General features: G+C 50.0%; 1 protein-coding gene across 21 annotated transcripts in view; it reads right to left on the reverse strand.

Annotated features, from left to right (window-relative positions):
* Nucleotides 1–13937, reverse strand: part of LOC141573431 (uncharacterized) — a 38271-nt gene that overhangs the window by 20865 nt on the left and 3469 nt on the right. For 8 of the 21 annotated variants that reach the window (XM_074341532.1, XM_074341531.1, XM_074341522.1 and 5 more), the window contains 9 exons: nt 12046–12132; nt 11539–11699; nt 11202–11248; nt 8523–8651; nt 8046–8179; nt 7591–7642; nt 7117–7304; nt 5228–5812; nt 1886–3822 (listed from right to left, as the gene is read on the reverse strand). In XM_074341532.1, the coding sequence (XP_074197633.1) occupies nt 5486–5812; nt 7117–7304; nt 7591–7642; nt 8046–8179; nt 8523–8651; nt 11202–11248; nt 11539–11699; nt 12046–12075 (1068 nt within the window). In that variant the 5' untranslated portion in view covers nt 12076–12132 and the 3' untranslated portion in view covers nt 1886–3822; nt 5228–5485. Of the gene's footprint in view, nt 1–1885; nt 3823–5227; nt 6314–7116; nt 7305–7590; nt 7643–8045; nt 8180–8522; nt 8652–11201; nt 11249–11538; nt 11700–12045; nt 12133–13937 lie in introns of those variants that run through there. The other 13 variants (XM_074341524.1, XM_074341527.1, XM_074341533.1 and 10 more) reach the window with 12 other exon arrangements.

The raw sequence follows: 13937 nt of genomic DNA on the forward strand, positions 1-13937 counted from the left end.
CATTTTGGAAAAGTCTTTAACAGTTTCTTTAAAATAGGTAAATACCTATCTACCATATAACCCAGATATTCCTCATCTGGTGCTTTAGAAAAGAAAAGCATATGTCCATATAAAGACTTGTAACCAAATATTCACTGCAATTTTATTTATAATAGCTCAAGTTGTAAATAACCCATGCATCCATCAAAAAGTAAATGGAGAAACAAATGATGGTCTATCCAAACACTGCTCACAACAAACTCTTCAGTAAAAACTCAGCACTAAACAATACTCTGCTATAAGAAAAATAAGCTATTAATACAGCAACACAGATGACTCTCAAAATAATTACACTGAATGAAAGAAGTCAGACAACATAGAGTAGATACTGCATTAATCCATTCATACAAGGATCTTGAAAATGCAGACCAATATGTTGTGATGGAAAGCAGATCAATGGTTTCCAGGGGAAGAGATGGGGAGGGAGGGAGGGACAACAAATGGCAGGAGAGAAGCTTTGTGGGTGATGGGTATGTTCACTCTCTTGAATGTGGTCATGGTTTCTTGGGGATATACTTATGTCAAAACTTATTAGCTGTACACTTTATACGTGTGAAAATTACTTTGCCAAGTATACCTCAAAGCTGTTTTAAGAAAAAAGGCACTTCAGTCCTGATCCACCTCAGCGCCTGATTGGAGCGACATGATCAGTCCCTCACCCTGTTTGCCTAACAGGAAGGTAGAAAACCTCTCACGGAAAATAACATATGGATTTTTCATTTGCAATGTCTGCCATGTAATAAAGAATTTCAAGACATGCAACATGTCAAGACTATATAACGGATAATATGAGAATAAGAAACATTAGACAAAGGATGCAAACCCCCAGGTGATGTAGGCATCAGAGTTACCAATAAAGGCTATAAAATACTTTTAATATATTCAAGAAAATAAGGAAATTATGGGAGAATAGACAACAGGGTAAAGACTTTCACCAGAGAAATATACTGGAATGTATTTTTAAGAGAAATCAAACAGATACTCTAGAACTGAAGCTTTCAGCTCAGGAAACAGGTAAACAGAGCTAATTAGGATCCCTTTTAAGTAAAACTTTCAGTAATGCCGGGTAAAATACAACAACAAATGTAACACAGAGCTAACTATGGAAAGAGAAGTTCCCAGGTGACAATACAAAGAGGACACTTAAAGCCCAGAGTGGTAATCTTGTGAGCTGATGCCACCACACCCTGGAGGGAAGGGGTTTTAATCTGCACATAAATAGAGATACAATGTCCATTTAGGATAAAGGGTCCATACCAGATGTAGAAGACTCTTCCTTTATATCTATATAGTCAGAGACAGAGATGTAAAGTGGCAGCAGAGGTCACAGTGACACAGGGCCCTGGGCCAAGGAGTGTGAACACCTCTGCAAGCTGGGAAAGGTAGGAAGACGAATCCCTCCCTAGAGCCTCGGTGTGGAACGTAGCCTTGGCCACACGTTGGTTTTAGCCCACTGACAATGATTTTGCACTTCTGCACAATAGAACAGTGAGATGATGAATGTGTATTGCTTTAAGCCACTGAGTCTGTGGTCCTTTGTTACAACAGCAAAAGGAAAGAAACTCAGGAACCAACATGAACATGAACCCCAAGCTGCCTGCTGTGCTGGCAAGAAGTTCTTTGTCTCTGAACCTGGGGGAGTCTCCTGTCTTCTGGCAGCATCCACAAACTACCTCATGCTTACTTGACAGCTTGCAGAGGGTTAAATCTTAACCCTGCACAGTTCTTGATATTTAGTTAATAAAAATGATGGTGTCATCATGGGTATTTTTCCATCTTTTTAATACCCTTCAGTCTTCTAATAAAGCTACCTCTAATTGAGAGACAGTGTAAATAGTTTTCAAACTTCATAATAAATAACTGTGGTTTTATTTGGTTACTTAAATTATGAGTAATAATATTCACATTAGTAAAAGTTATTAAAATCAACATTGTTTAATGAAAATATCATTTCTTTTTGCATGAACATGTATTAACTACAATAAATGTTCCTTGCTTTGTTCTACGATTTACTGTTAGAGCCTTAAAGAATAATATTTTCCTCAAAAGATATTATGGCAAAGGGATTTCTTTTGGTGGAACAGTTCCTGCATCAAATCTGGTGCATGGCTCAGGCCACTGGGAGCCTAGAGATGATAGATATTAGGAGGCATTTTAAACACAAAATGATTTTTAAAGGAATTAAACAACTGGATGTGTGAAAACAAAGAATCTGAGAATATTCTAGTGAAATAAATGTATTTTTCAGCTTAAGCAAGACACTGGGTGAATAAATCTAAAATGAAAAAACCACCCAGAGATCAGCAGTGAGTCATGCATGCCGTGTGACTGATCAAAACCAAGTTGTTTCCAAACCAGTGTGCAGGCTTGATGCCTTCATGAATCAAGTCTGTGTGGCACCAGGCCATCTCGAATACATGTTGATGAGGTATTTATAAGCCCTTCACCATCCCAGCACAAAGCCCACACATGAGCCACAAGACCATCACCTACACATCTGCAAAAGACACAGCATGGTGAATAGCACTTTTCTTGTTCAGTAGCCGGTGGCAGGGCACTGTGAGCAGACAGAGATACAGGGACACAGAGACACAGAGGCACTTCCCCTCACTCAGCTGATAACCTTCCGTGCATTCCTGGGGACAGGATTGTCATAAAATGCACCATGGATTGATCCTCCTCCTAGGAAAGGAACGGTAGGTCTGTCCTCAGGTTGGAGCAAGGGTGGCCGGAGGATCTCAGAAGAGCTGTTTCAGCACAACCAATAGAAATGTCTGCCACCGTGACCACGAGAGACAGGTCTCCTGCCATCCCGGTAGGCACCTGGGCTCCTGACAAAAGCTGGGCTCAGTAAAGGCTTGAGTAGAAGGCACAGACCTGAGGGATGCCCCAGCAAGAGACAGGAGGTAGGGCCTGGTTTATACTGCTCTGGGTGTATCCCAGCCTCATCAGAATACGAAATCAGAAATTTGCAAAACAGCAGAGCTGGGATGGATCATCTACTCCAGACTCCTCACCTTACAGTTTAAAGGGTGGCAGCCCTGGGAGGCAAAGCAACGTGCTAAAGGCAGAGCGTGGAACTGGCAGCGCCAGATGAAACGCACCATGGCAACCCCGTTCAAGGCCGCTGACACTGAGGACGGGGCCAAGGTTTCCAACGAGGAGAATGAGACAGTGTAAATACTTTGTTCCCCCCAAAACCCCAAATGGCACAAAAACTAAGGCACAAAAACTCACCTTAACTAGCTCTCTTCTGAGGGGGCTCTCTTCTGTCTCCGTCTTTCTGTCTGTCTCCATTTCTCTCTCTCAGACACAAACACATACAATTTTGTGAAAGGGGACTTCCTGCCATACAAAGACAGACTTCACATCTTCAGAGAAACACTTGACAAAGCACATTTCCAATTCAAGTCTTTGTGTGAGGTCTGGGCAACTGGCTTATTTTCTAGAACAATAGGTGGTTCCAAAATCAGGAGATCATCTTCCCCAAAGGAAGAGTTCTGGTCCGTGTTGATGAAGCTGGGGGTGTCACATTTCATGAGCCCGTTCGGCTCCTCCTCTGGCCACCTGCTGCATCTGATGGCTTCCTGGAGCCGAACATCACTGTCAAGGGCTATGGTTGGGATACCAGCTTTGGCCTTGTCCAAGCGGTCCACTTCATTGACGTAGCAGTGAAAGAGGGACCTAGATTCGTCATTGTGCTGCCAGAGAACCCCTTGGGCAACAGCGGTCTTCCAAAGTCCGACACAAAGCTGTTCAGTCTGAATCTCTTCTCGGGAGACTCTGCATTGCAATAAAGAAAACCAAAATAAAAGATCGCTCACACTCTAGCTCGGTGACCTGAAGACTTATAGTTTTTGATACCTGCTGAGAGCAAATCCCTGCACAGAGCATGCTGACAAGCACTGGAAGTGAGAGACATCACTTTCGAACACATACAATTACACCCAAGGCAAAAGTCTCGTGAGGGCCCTTGGACCATCCTGAAAAGACATCGCTCCCTGAGAATCCTCAATACTGGTGCATCGCACACCAGTGTTTCTCAGTGGGACACTCAGATCATCTTCATCAGAATTAGTTGAAGTGCTTCTTAAAGTGCAGAATTCTGGGGTGCACACCCTCAGTGTCTCCAGAAGTAGGGACAGGCAGTCTGTATTTTCATAGCCACCAAGATCACTAAACATGCTCAAGTTTAGCACCGCGGTCTACATCGGGTCACCTGAGCATCGACAATGCTGTCTCATGGGGTGGGGGGGTGCCATGTGTGTCAGTGTGCTGTCCTACCCACGTGTATCCCCTGATTCTCAGAACTGACAGTGCAGTCCCATTGGGCAAGAAATACCACCATTTCACAATGCATACTCAGGGCGCCTGACTGACAGATACAATCAGTGCTAGGAAAGGGGACAAAACTCAGGTTCCTCATCGCTTGTTTCACTTACTGTGGGACAAATGATCAATTCAAGGGTAATAAATCAGTGTATGAGTGAATAACATGACTCTCGTTAGTCCCACGAGTGCCTGGAAGAGCGAGCCTGGGCACACTGAGAATCATAACAGCCCATCTACTTAATTGTCATCCTCCCCAGATTTATGTAAAGGTTACTTCCACCCAGGCAGTGACCCCTGAAGGGCAAGAATCATGTCTGAACACACTCTCAAATCCAGAACAGAACCTGACAACAATTAAGCTCTGGGGTCTGTGTTTAGCGAGTGTGGAATCTCAGTGATGCCAGCTCTTAGACCTTGCCTTCCCATCCCACCCCTCACGATATGGCCCTTATGACCAGCCCTCCCGGGGCTGGGGCCACGGAACCCATTTACAGGACTGGAAGAATCTGATCATGTAAACCATCCCCCAGATTATCACCAAGAGTCACCTGCATTTCAGGGATCAGTAATCCCAGAAGCTTTGCAGTTCAGGCAGCTGAGGGATTTTTATATCAGCTCTGTCTTCTACTGTGACTGCCTGGGTGACATCAGACAAGGAATTCTCAAAAGCCTGAGCTTTTCCTTTCAGGAATAATCTAAATAAAAAATCTCGTTGACCACTCAACAAGTGTGATGTGAAGATCAATGATTTACACAGGAGTACAACATTCACTAGGTCATGGATTTAGAATCAGAGAAAAATCATTTGAGAAAGATTGACAGAATGTAGCTTTAATGCAAATTTAAGTATTCTTACCTTTCAGTAAATCATCTTCTTCCCCAACTTATCACTTCACCCAAGTTTAAAAGATGTTTGAGAACAGGGATGAGTGTGCCAGCAATCTGGGACCCAATAACCTAAAATGTCACCTAGGAAAAAGAGGGGAGTAACACATTTTTAAAAAGCATGGTGAGGATGGCGGGGCCATCCCCCAACTCCAGACTAAGAAGCTCTAAGTAATAGATTTCCTGCCTGCCTGGGGCATCAGCTGATGTGAAAACCCACCCAGAAACCTCACTGTCCAGCAGCTCCTCCGTAACACAGGCTACACTTTCTCAGAATTAAGAATTGGGGCCAGTAACCACTTCGCTGAAGAATAAAGTCAAAGAAGAAGAAGAGAGTTCTGCCCCTCCCCAGGGGAGAGCCCAGACCTTGGGCTGCATGCACTGAGCCCACCTCCCAGGAGAAGGATAAACTGGAGAAGGGCGTCCTGCGAAACTGGGGCAGCAAATGTTCAGATGGGAACAAATTGACCGGCTGGCCAGGGACAGCCCCCTCCGTCGCTGCCTTGGCGGCTGCCTCCGCCCCCTCAGCACATCCTGCCCATTTCCGGTGGTTAAGCTGTCAGGGAAACAGTGCTTTGCGACCTGGGGCAACAGAGGCTGCCCCCAGGCGAAGCTGCGGGGGAAATGGGATCTAAACCACCAGCTCCCAAGCGGCAAGCTCCATACCCCCGCCAACAACCCGCCGCCCCCGCAGCCTACAGTACCCCCGGGGCAATATGTCCTGGAGAAGGGTGACCCGGGAATGAGGGGCAGCAGAGGCCACCCCCACGTCTGGCCTCCAGAGAGATGGGAGCTTATCCTCCAGCCCGCCAGGGGCAGACCCCCCTCCTCTCCAACCCCTGATGTCACCGCGCCCACCTCCCAGGAGCAACCTGACCGGGTGTGGGGTTTCAGGCTAATCTTGGGCGGGAGAGGCCGTCCCCAGGCCAGGTCAGGGGAGAGGAGAAGAAGTGGCCCCATTAGGCGGGGCAGCCGGCCGTCGCAGCTGCCTCTGCCCCTCGACAGCATCGCGCCCGCCTCCCAGGAGCAAGCTGACCTGAAGACGGGCATCTGGCTTCTTGGGCAGCAGAGTACGCCCCCAGGTTTGGCCGTGGGGAAGAGGAGAGCAAATTGACAGGCTCCGCGCTGCAGGTCCTCTACCCCTGCTGTCGCCTCCCCCACACTTTAAAGGCACTTCCCAGGGCGCCCCTCCCCCAGCAGGCTAAATGGGACAGGTGTGTCTGGTGATCTGAGGCAGGAGAGGCCACTCCCACACCAGGCCATCGGGGAGACGGGAGCCAATCCACCAGCTCCCCAGGCAGCCCCCTACCCCCACAGCAGCCACCGCTCCTGCCCCCTGACCTCACGGTGGCAGCCTCTAGGGAGCAGGCTGACCTGGAAATGGACTTCCGGCGAACTAGGGACAACAGGGACCGCCCCCAGGGCAAACCATGGGGAGAAATGGGAGCAAATGGACCTGCTCCATGGGAAAACCTGCCGCTGCTGCCACCACCCCCAACGTAACACGCCCGCCTCCTGGGGCCAGGCTGACTAGGATACACGTGTCTCTTAACCCAGGGCAAGAGACACCGCCCCCAGGACAAGCCGCGGGGAAGATGGGAGCAAATGTGCCCGCTCCCCCGCTGCAGGCCCCCGACCCCCGCCACCCGTGCACCCTGACTACCCTGCCTCCCGCCCCCAACAGGCAAAGTGGGAAAGGGTTATCCCGGGACCTGGCGCAGCAGAGGCCGCCTGCAGGCCACGCGGCACAGACATGGGAGCTAATCCTCAAGCTCCCCCGGGGCAGCCTCCCTATCCCCGCAGCCACGACCTTCCCAGCCCCCTGACTGCACCGCACCCATCTCCCAGGAGCAAGCTCACCTGGAGTCGGACCTCAGGCAAATCTCTGGCGGCAGACGTCGCCCCCAAGCCAGGCCGCGGGGGAGAGAAGAAATGGAGCAGCTCCCTGGAACGGACCCAAACCCCCAGCCGCCGCCGCCGCCGCCGCCTCCCAGGACCAAGCTCACCTGGAGACCGGCGTCCCGCCTCTACGGCAGCAGAAGCCGCCCCTGGCTCCGCCGCGGGGGAGAGCGGAGCGAATTGACCGGCTTCCGTGCGGCAGCCCCCCTATCCCCGTGGGCCCTGCACCTTAACCACACCGCCTCCACTCCCCACTAAGCAAGCTGAGTGGGACAGGTGTGTGAGGCGACCTGGGGCAGCAGAGGCCGCTCCCAGGCCCGGCAGCCGGGAGAAGGCAGCTATTCCATCAGTTCGCCAGGGGCAGCCCCGCTCCGCCCCCTTGCCGCTGCCACCGCCCCCGACCTAACCGCCCCACCACCCAGGAGCAAGCTTAACTGGAGTCCAACATCTGGCGAATCTCCGGCGGCCAACGCCCCCCCAGGCCAGGCTGCAGGGAAGAGAAGACATCGACCGGCTTGCCCGGGCAGCCTCCCACCCACCGCCGTCGCCGCCCCCTCCGACCCCTCCGCCAACCCAGACCATTGCACCAATCTCCCGGGGTCAGGCTGACTGCGAGGATGTGCACTTGCCTTCTGACCCTGGCCACGTGCCTGAGCACCTTCCTGCACCCCTACACTCCCTGTACCTCTGCACCCCTGCCACTCTCTGCACTTCCGCACTGCCTGCACCCCCGCATCCCCTGAACTGCCTGCACCCTCCACAGCCCCTGCACCCCTGCCACCACTTACACCTTTGCACTGCGTACACTCCTGCACCCCTGCTTGTCCCACACACCACCTCTTGGGCCTGTGGCAGAGTCTCTGCTGTTAGACCAATGCACAGGAACTCACATCTTTGTCAGTATATGATGCATCAGTGGACGTCTGGGGTTGGCTGCAGGAAGGTACATGTTCCCGGTCACTAGCCTGGGCCACTAGGGTGATCTCTGTGAGGTCACCCAGGACGGGCTCAGAGATGCTGTTCTCTGGGAAGAGAGGAGTTGAAACCGGTCTTGAGGGCAGAGCTGTGCTCACCAGGTCGTCCACGCTTCATGTTTTACACAGGGTTTCGGAGAAGTGAAATTGATCCGGCCAAGTAAGACCGGCCTGCTGTGCGCCCACCTCAGTCCTGGGCTCTGAGGCAGACCGACAGGCTTCCACCATCAGGACACAGTTTGGGCACCTGAATGGTCCCTTGGAGGCATCCTATCACTTCTCGGGAAGAAGTCCGGCTGCTTCCACCCTATGGCCCTCCCTCCCACTGTGCTGGCCTCAGGAAGGTTCCTTATTTGGGGAAGAATGCAGCCCACACCCTACCCGACCCCTCACCTTTCTCTAACCCAGGCTGGTGCTTTCTCTGCCCTTCAGAGTCTGGAAAGCCATTTCTCTTCAGGTATGTCCCTTCTGAGATGGACTTGCTTCCACTCAATTCTAGGCGAGGATGCACCATGGAATGCACTGGGTAAGAGAACCAAAATAAATAGTTTCTTCTGTGAGGTTTTCTGTTTATCTACTGGGGCTGGGCTGTGTGTAGTTTGCTACAGCTATTCGTGCGAGAGGCTAAAGTCACCCGTGTGTCCTTGTTTTCATCTCCCCGCTGTCTTTGGGTTTTCCCTAGACACTCCTGAGACATTTACGTCTTTTAATTTTATTCCTGTTATTACACAGGGGCTCTACTGACATGGAGGTAAGGTGTTGGGGGAGCGGGACAGAGCAGGGCTTCTGTAGTCCTGTGATTAGTTCTCATTGAGCCTGTGCCCTGAGCTGTGACCTCCACAAGTGTGTCTCTTTCCCCCACCCCAATTTGGGTGGCACAGAAGGTATTTCCCTTCCCTCAGGTAGGTTAGGCTCTGGTAAAATAAATTCTCATAAAAAAAAAAAAACAAAACACAACCCCCCACAATGGAAGAGAATGTTCTGGGTGTATTTCAATAGAGCTATTTTTTCCTTTCCTGGCAGGAACCATGAGAAGTTTTCCTATGATCTTCACTCTGAGAACAGGATACGGTCCTGGATGTAAAATGCATGAAAAAGAGCAGGGGGCCCCTGTGACTGGCCCCCTGGAGTTGTCACACTCGGACTTCCCCACGCTGAGCCTCCAGCTGGCCTCAGGAACCTGTTAAATCTGCCTGCCCCCGGGGTTCTTACAAAAGCGGGTTCTGCCCTGGGAGCTGTGACTCTCCAAGCCTGCCCGGCTGCCTCTCTGTGTTGGGAGCAGCTTTCCCCCTCAGTTTTCTTGTGGATCTAAGAAGAGCAGTGGGTTTGCAGCTCCCTCAGCTCTGGTGTTGTTTTCAGGACAGAAGGAGCAACTTCTGAGCTCCACACGAGCTGGACCAGAGGCTGGAAGCCTCCTCTCCTCTGCCTCCATGCAGACAATCAGTGGCTGTGGTTCTGGCCGAGTTTCTGAAGATGTGGATTTAAACACACACATCCCAGCCCCCACAGGAGCACACAGTCCCATAAATCCCTACAACTTCCACTGGTAACTACGGAACTGATGAGGACACGGGTTTCGGGGCTGCAGAGGCCTGACTGCATGACTTTCTCCGTGGCCTATTAATGTGGTTATTATGGGCCTTGTCTGAAGTGGCTTGCTTACCGCACCTGGTACATGGGAAATACAAAATAAGTACTAGAACCTCCACTTTTTCTCCCTCTTGGGCCTTCCAACCTAAAAATAATACGTGAACTCAGATGGCCTAGTCACCACAATGAGGTCGGACCAGCCCGGCTCTCCTGAGTGATGGGCACTGACTTGTGCATTAACTCGGAACAGTAGGGGAACCGCCTTCCTCTAACTGGGCCTCTCCCCACACCAGGCACGCCCTCAGCTGAGAAGGGGCCAACTCCCCCATTGAGGTGTGTGCTGGTGGCTTCAGTGTGACCTGGCCCTGCCGGGACATGAACCTGCAGTGAGGTGGAGAGTCAGGAGGAGGTGGGGTCCCTGCTGGGGGAGCAGGGGGCCCGGTAGCACCCTGCGCAGCCTGGTGCCTGGGGCTCCCCAACATCTCCTACGGCCCCCGGGTCGGCTCTGGTCTGGGACACTCCATGCACCCTCCCAGTATCTTTTCTTTAAGTCCCTTTTTTGCTTTTATCAGCCAGAGGTGGCTTCTGTTGCTTGTTCAGTGAAACAGTGCATCAGGAAACCAGACTATTTCTAAGATCAGTGAAATACGAACTTTGGTCAGCTCGTCGGGCAGACCGTGCAGCACAAATTCCCGCACAGGGCTGTGCAAATGCCTTACGTGAAGGGTCCTCATCATCTGTCTTCAGAGATACAGAAGCTCGTGGTTCAGGTAAAACCTCAGGGAGGGATTGAGGAATCCACAGCTGGTTGGTTTCAAAGACTAACCGGTCGGAACAGACCCCTGAGCTGTGGTCAGAAGCCTGGCTCAATGTCACGCAGACTCAGCACCCTAAGGGTCCGGTGGGGCCGGTGCTGTTTCCTTTACAGGCTCTCGTTGTGGAGTCACTGTAGCCCCTTACACTCAGCAGGGAATCCAGCCCTCTTAGCCCCCACCCTGAGTGTTCCATGACACAAATCTCGGGAGTGTTTAATTTTCATCTTTGTTTAGGAGGATGAAGGTGGGGCAAGAGGAGAGATAAATTCACACTTAGTGACACCAAGTCACAGCCAGTACCTCCTCCTCGGAGAGCTATGTGCTCCCACAGTGGTGGCTGGGGGGCTGGGCAGAGCCCCTCCTCTGGTCACAGAGGGACTCACTGCTCTGACTGCAACTGATGGGTTGGACAACCAATCCAGAGGGGACAGAGAATCTTTCCCGGGAATTTGGAACTGACACACAGAAATTAATTTCACTCATCTGGGGATTGGGAGGAGGGTGGGAATCAAATGAAACCAGAGCAGGAGAGAAAGTTACAAGTGAATGAGAGAGAGACAGAGAGACTGAACTTGTGAGAGTAAATAGTGTGAAGGAAGGATAACAATCAGGGCACAGAGGAATTCCAGCTCCTGGCTGTCTAGTGTGTCCCAGCCCATCAACACACCTGCGGGATGGTTAACATCATTCCAGTTTTGCAGATTAGGAAACAGGCTGAAAGAGACGGGGGTTGGCTTTGGGTGCACAGTTAATTTAATTGCCACTGGACCCCTCAATTCCCACTGCCTGAAGGCACCATGACCCTCACAGGGACCCTGCAGTGCTGACAGCCTAGCACCCTGATCAAAGGGACCCTGCGGGAGTGGGAACCTCTCTGAGTTTGGAGAGTTCCCTGCACCGAGATTCCATGCATCAGCCGGCTCCAGCTCACCCCAGGTTAACGTCTCCCCAGCTGTGTAGTCCCCCGACCCGCTTACCTCCCTGCCAGGCACCCCCGTTCTTACCACCGAGTGTACTGCAGGAATTCAGGCACAGGGATGCCCAAAGCAACACGAGCCCAACGGCTGTACAAACAGCAGACTCCCAGCACCACCTTGGCTCCATGGGGATAGTAGGTGTCCTCACCTTTCATGTACCTAAGGCAATCTGTTTCTTCAGCTGGAGGCTATAGAGAAAAATAAAAGGTCCAAAACATTGTTCAGTGGGGAATTCCTCCAAGGACCTGACTTCAGTGTCTACAACCAGTTGTGCTGGCCGCTCTTACCCCCGGACTTTGGGTGAGGTGGATTATTGATCAGCACAATCGCCGGTGTCCCCGCTCCTGGGCTTGGCTGCCCAGAGGGGCTGGGGGAATGGGTAAGGCCAGGGCAATCAGGAAGAGCACAGAGGACCTGACATCTCGCCTCCGCAGTTGTAAACCCTTCCCCAAATCTCAAGGCATTGGACAGAGTGCAGCCACCACAATAATGAGATGTTCCCATCTCTTCACTCACTCCTGTTGGTTCACTTACGTGCTGAGCATCCACTGGGTCACAGGACATGACACACAGGATGGCCAATGGGACAGGCTTGGTACTTCCCCCTGGATCCTGTTCAATCTGATGGAAGAATGATCACTCATAAACGGTTTCTCAAAAGGATACATAGACAGGAGACAAACTGCAGAGTGAATCAAATTTTAAAATATAAATGAAGATCCCCCAGTCTCCCCGCCTAAGGTTAACAGCATAAAGAAAATAGATCTTGCCTTTGATCACCAAGGTAGTGGTCACCCTCTCTCAGGAGGAAAGGAGAGTTAATCTTTGAGCAGGACACAGAATTGCTCCATCGAATTGGACCAGGACCTCTGCATTCATTCAGCAAATCTGTATAAGCTCCTACTACTTATGGGAATCTAGTAACTATACCCATTCCCAAGGCTCTTGGGCTTTATTAGTCAACAAAATAGACACGACTCCCCATCACTGGGGGCTCAGAGTTTTAGCAGAGAAAACAGGCAACATGATGGGGGTAGCAAGAGCTTGGGGAAAAATAAGAGTGATATGAGCAAAGTCAGGTGATGGTGGTGGGGTGGGAGGCAGGCAGGAGGGAATAAGGCAATCCTGGCAGATCTCAAGGAGTAATGAACTTGAAGCAGAATAGATCCGGAGGAAGAAGGAAGAGCCGGAGCCAGAGGCCCCCAGAGTGATGGGGAGAGTGTGGGCGGAGAGGCAGAGCAAGCCGGGTCCTCGAAGACTTTGGGACGACTTTGGCTCCTAATGGAATGGTGACCATTTTAGTGAGTTTTGATGGGATGGGTGATGTCCAATTTATGCTTTTGTTTTGGGTTTTCTTGGGAGGAGGTTAATTTATTTATTTTAGTGAAGGTGCTGAGGTTTGAACCCAGGATCTCATGCATGCTGAGCATGCACTGTATCACTGAGCTACACCCACCCCCTCAAATGTATGCTTTTATAGGCTCCCTCTGACTCTGTGTGGATGAGATTGTAGAAAAGCAAAGATGGAAGTAGTAGGCTATTTTGTGTCCAACAAGGGGCTGAAAGTGGCTCCTAGGAGGGCGGGGAACAGGGAGTACGTGGTTAATGAATTCAGAGTAGCCAGAATTTTCTAACAAGCTGGATTTGCTGTCTGTGTGTGTGTAAGAGAAAGAGAGAGAAAGAACATGGTTCCAACATCTGGACCTGGAAAATGGCATGGATGACCTCTCCATCCACAGGAGATGGGACAAAATGGGGCTGAGCAGGTGGAAAGGGGCTGGAATCAGCTCAGTTCTTCAATATCATGATTAAGGAGTCTATTAGATATTGCCACAGAAATGCCTAATAGGTAGAGGAGTCTGGTCTTTTTTTTTTCTTTCTTTTTAACATTAAAAAATATAATTTAAATGTATTAATTTTATTATGTGAATGGATTTGGAATTTTATTTCATGCCAAGGTATATGTTATAATAGCCAAATGGAAAATATATCAGAAAAGGGGAGAAATGAGGGCTTTCACAAAAACTGACTGTCCGTAACGTAGGTAAAATTTCAACGAAAGAGTCTTCAGTGCAAAATCCTCATCTTGGTGTTACATAAAATTAAATGAAAAAGGACTATGTTGATGTATCATTATTTCATGTTACATAATAGCCCCAAACAAACACACTGTTTAACTATGAGGCTTGTAGAAATACTATTCACTTTATTGACATAAATACAGAAATGCAGAAAGGTTCTAAGGTAGAATAAGCATCTTAGTGGAATTAATAGAGATCTGAGCATTTCACATGATATGTATGGACTGATTCAAAATTTGGAAAAGTAATTTACACAGTAGAACATACGTAAGAATGTGAAAGCAAGATGAATGAAAGAAAAAGAATATGAGTATCAGGGAGAGAGTTCCAAATGGAAAAGGCCAA

This window comes from Camelus bactrianus, chromosome 15, assembly GCF_048773025.1.
Source record: "Camelus bactrianus isolate YW-2024 breed Bactrian camel chromosome 15, ASM4877302v1, whole genome shotgun sequence".
Lineage (NCBI taxonomy): Eukaryota > Metazoa > Chordata > Mammalia > Artiodactyla > Camelidae > Camelus > Camelus bactrianus.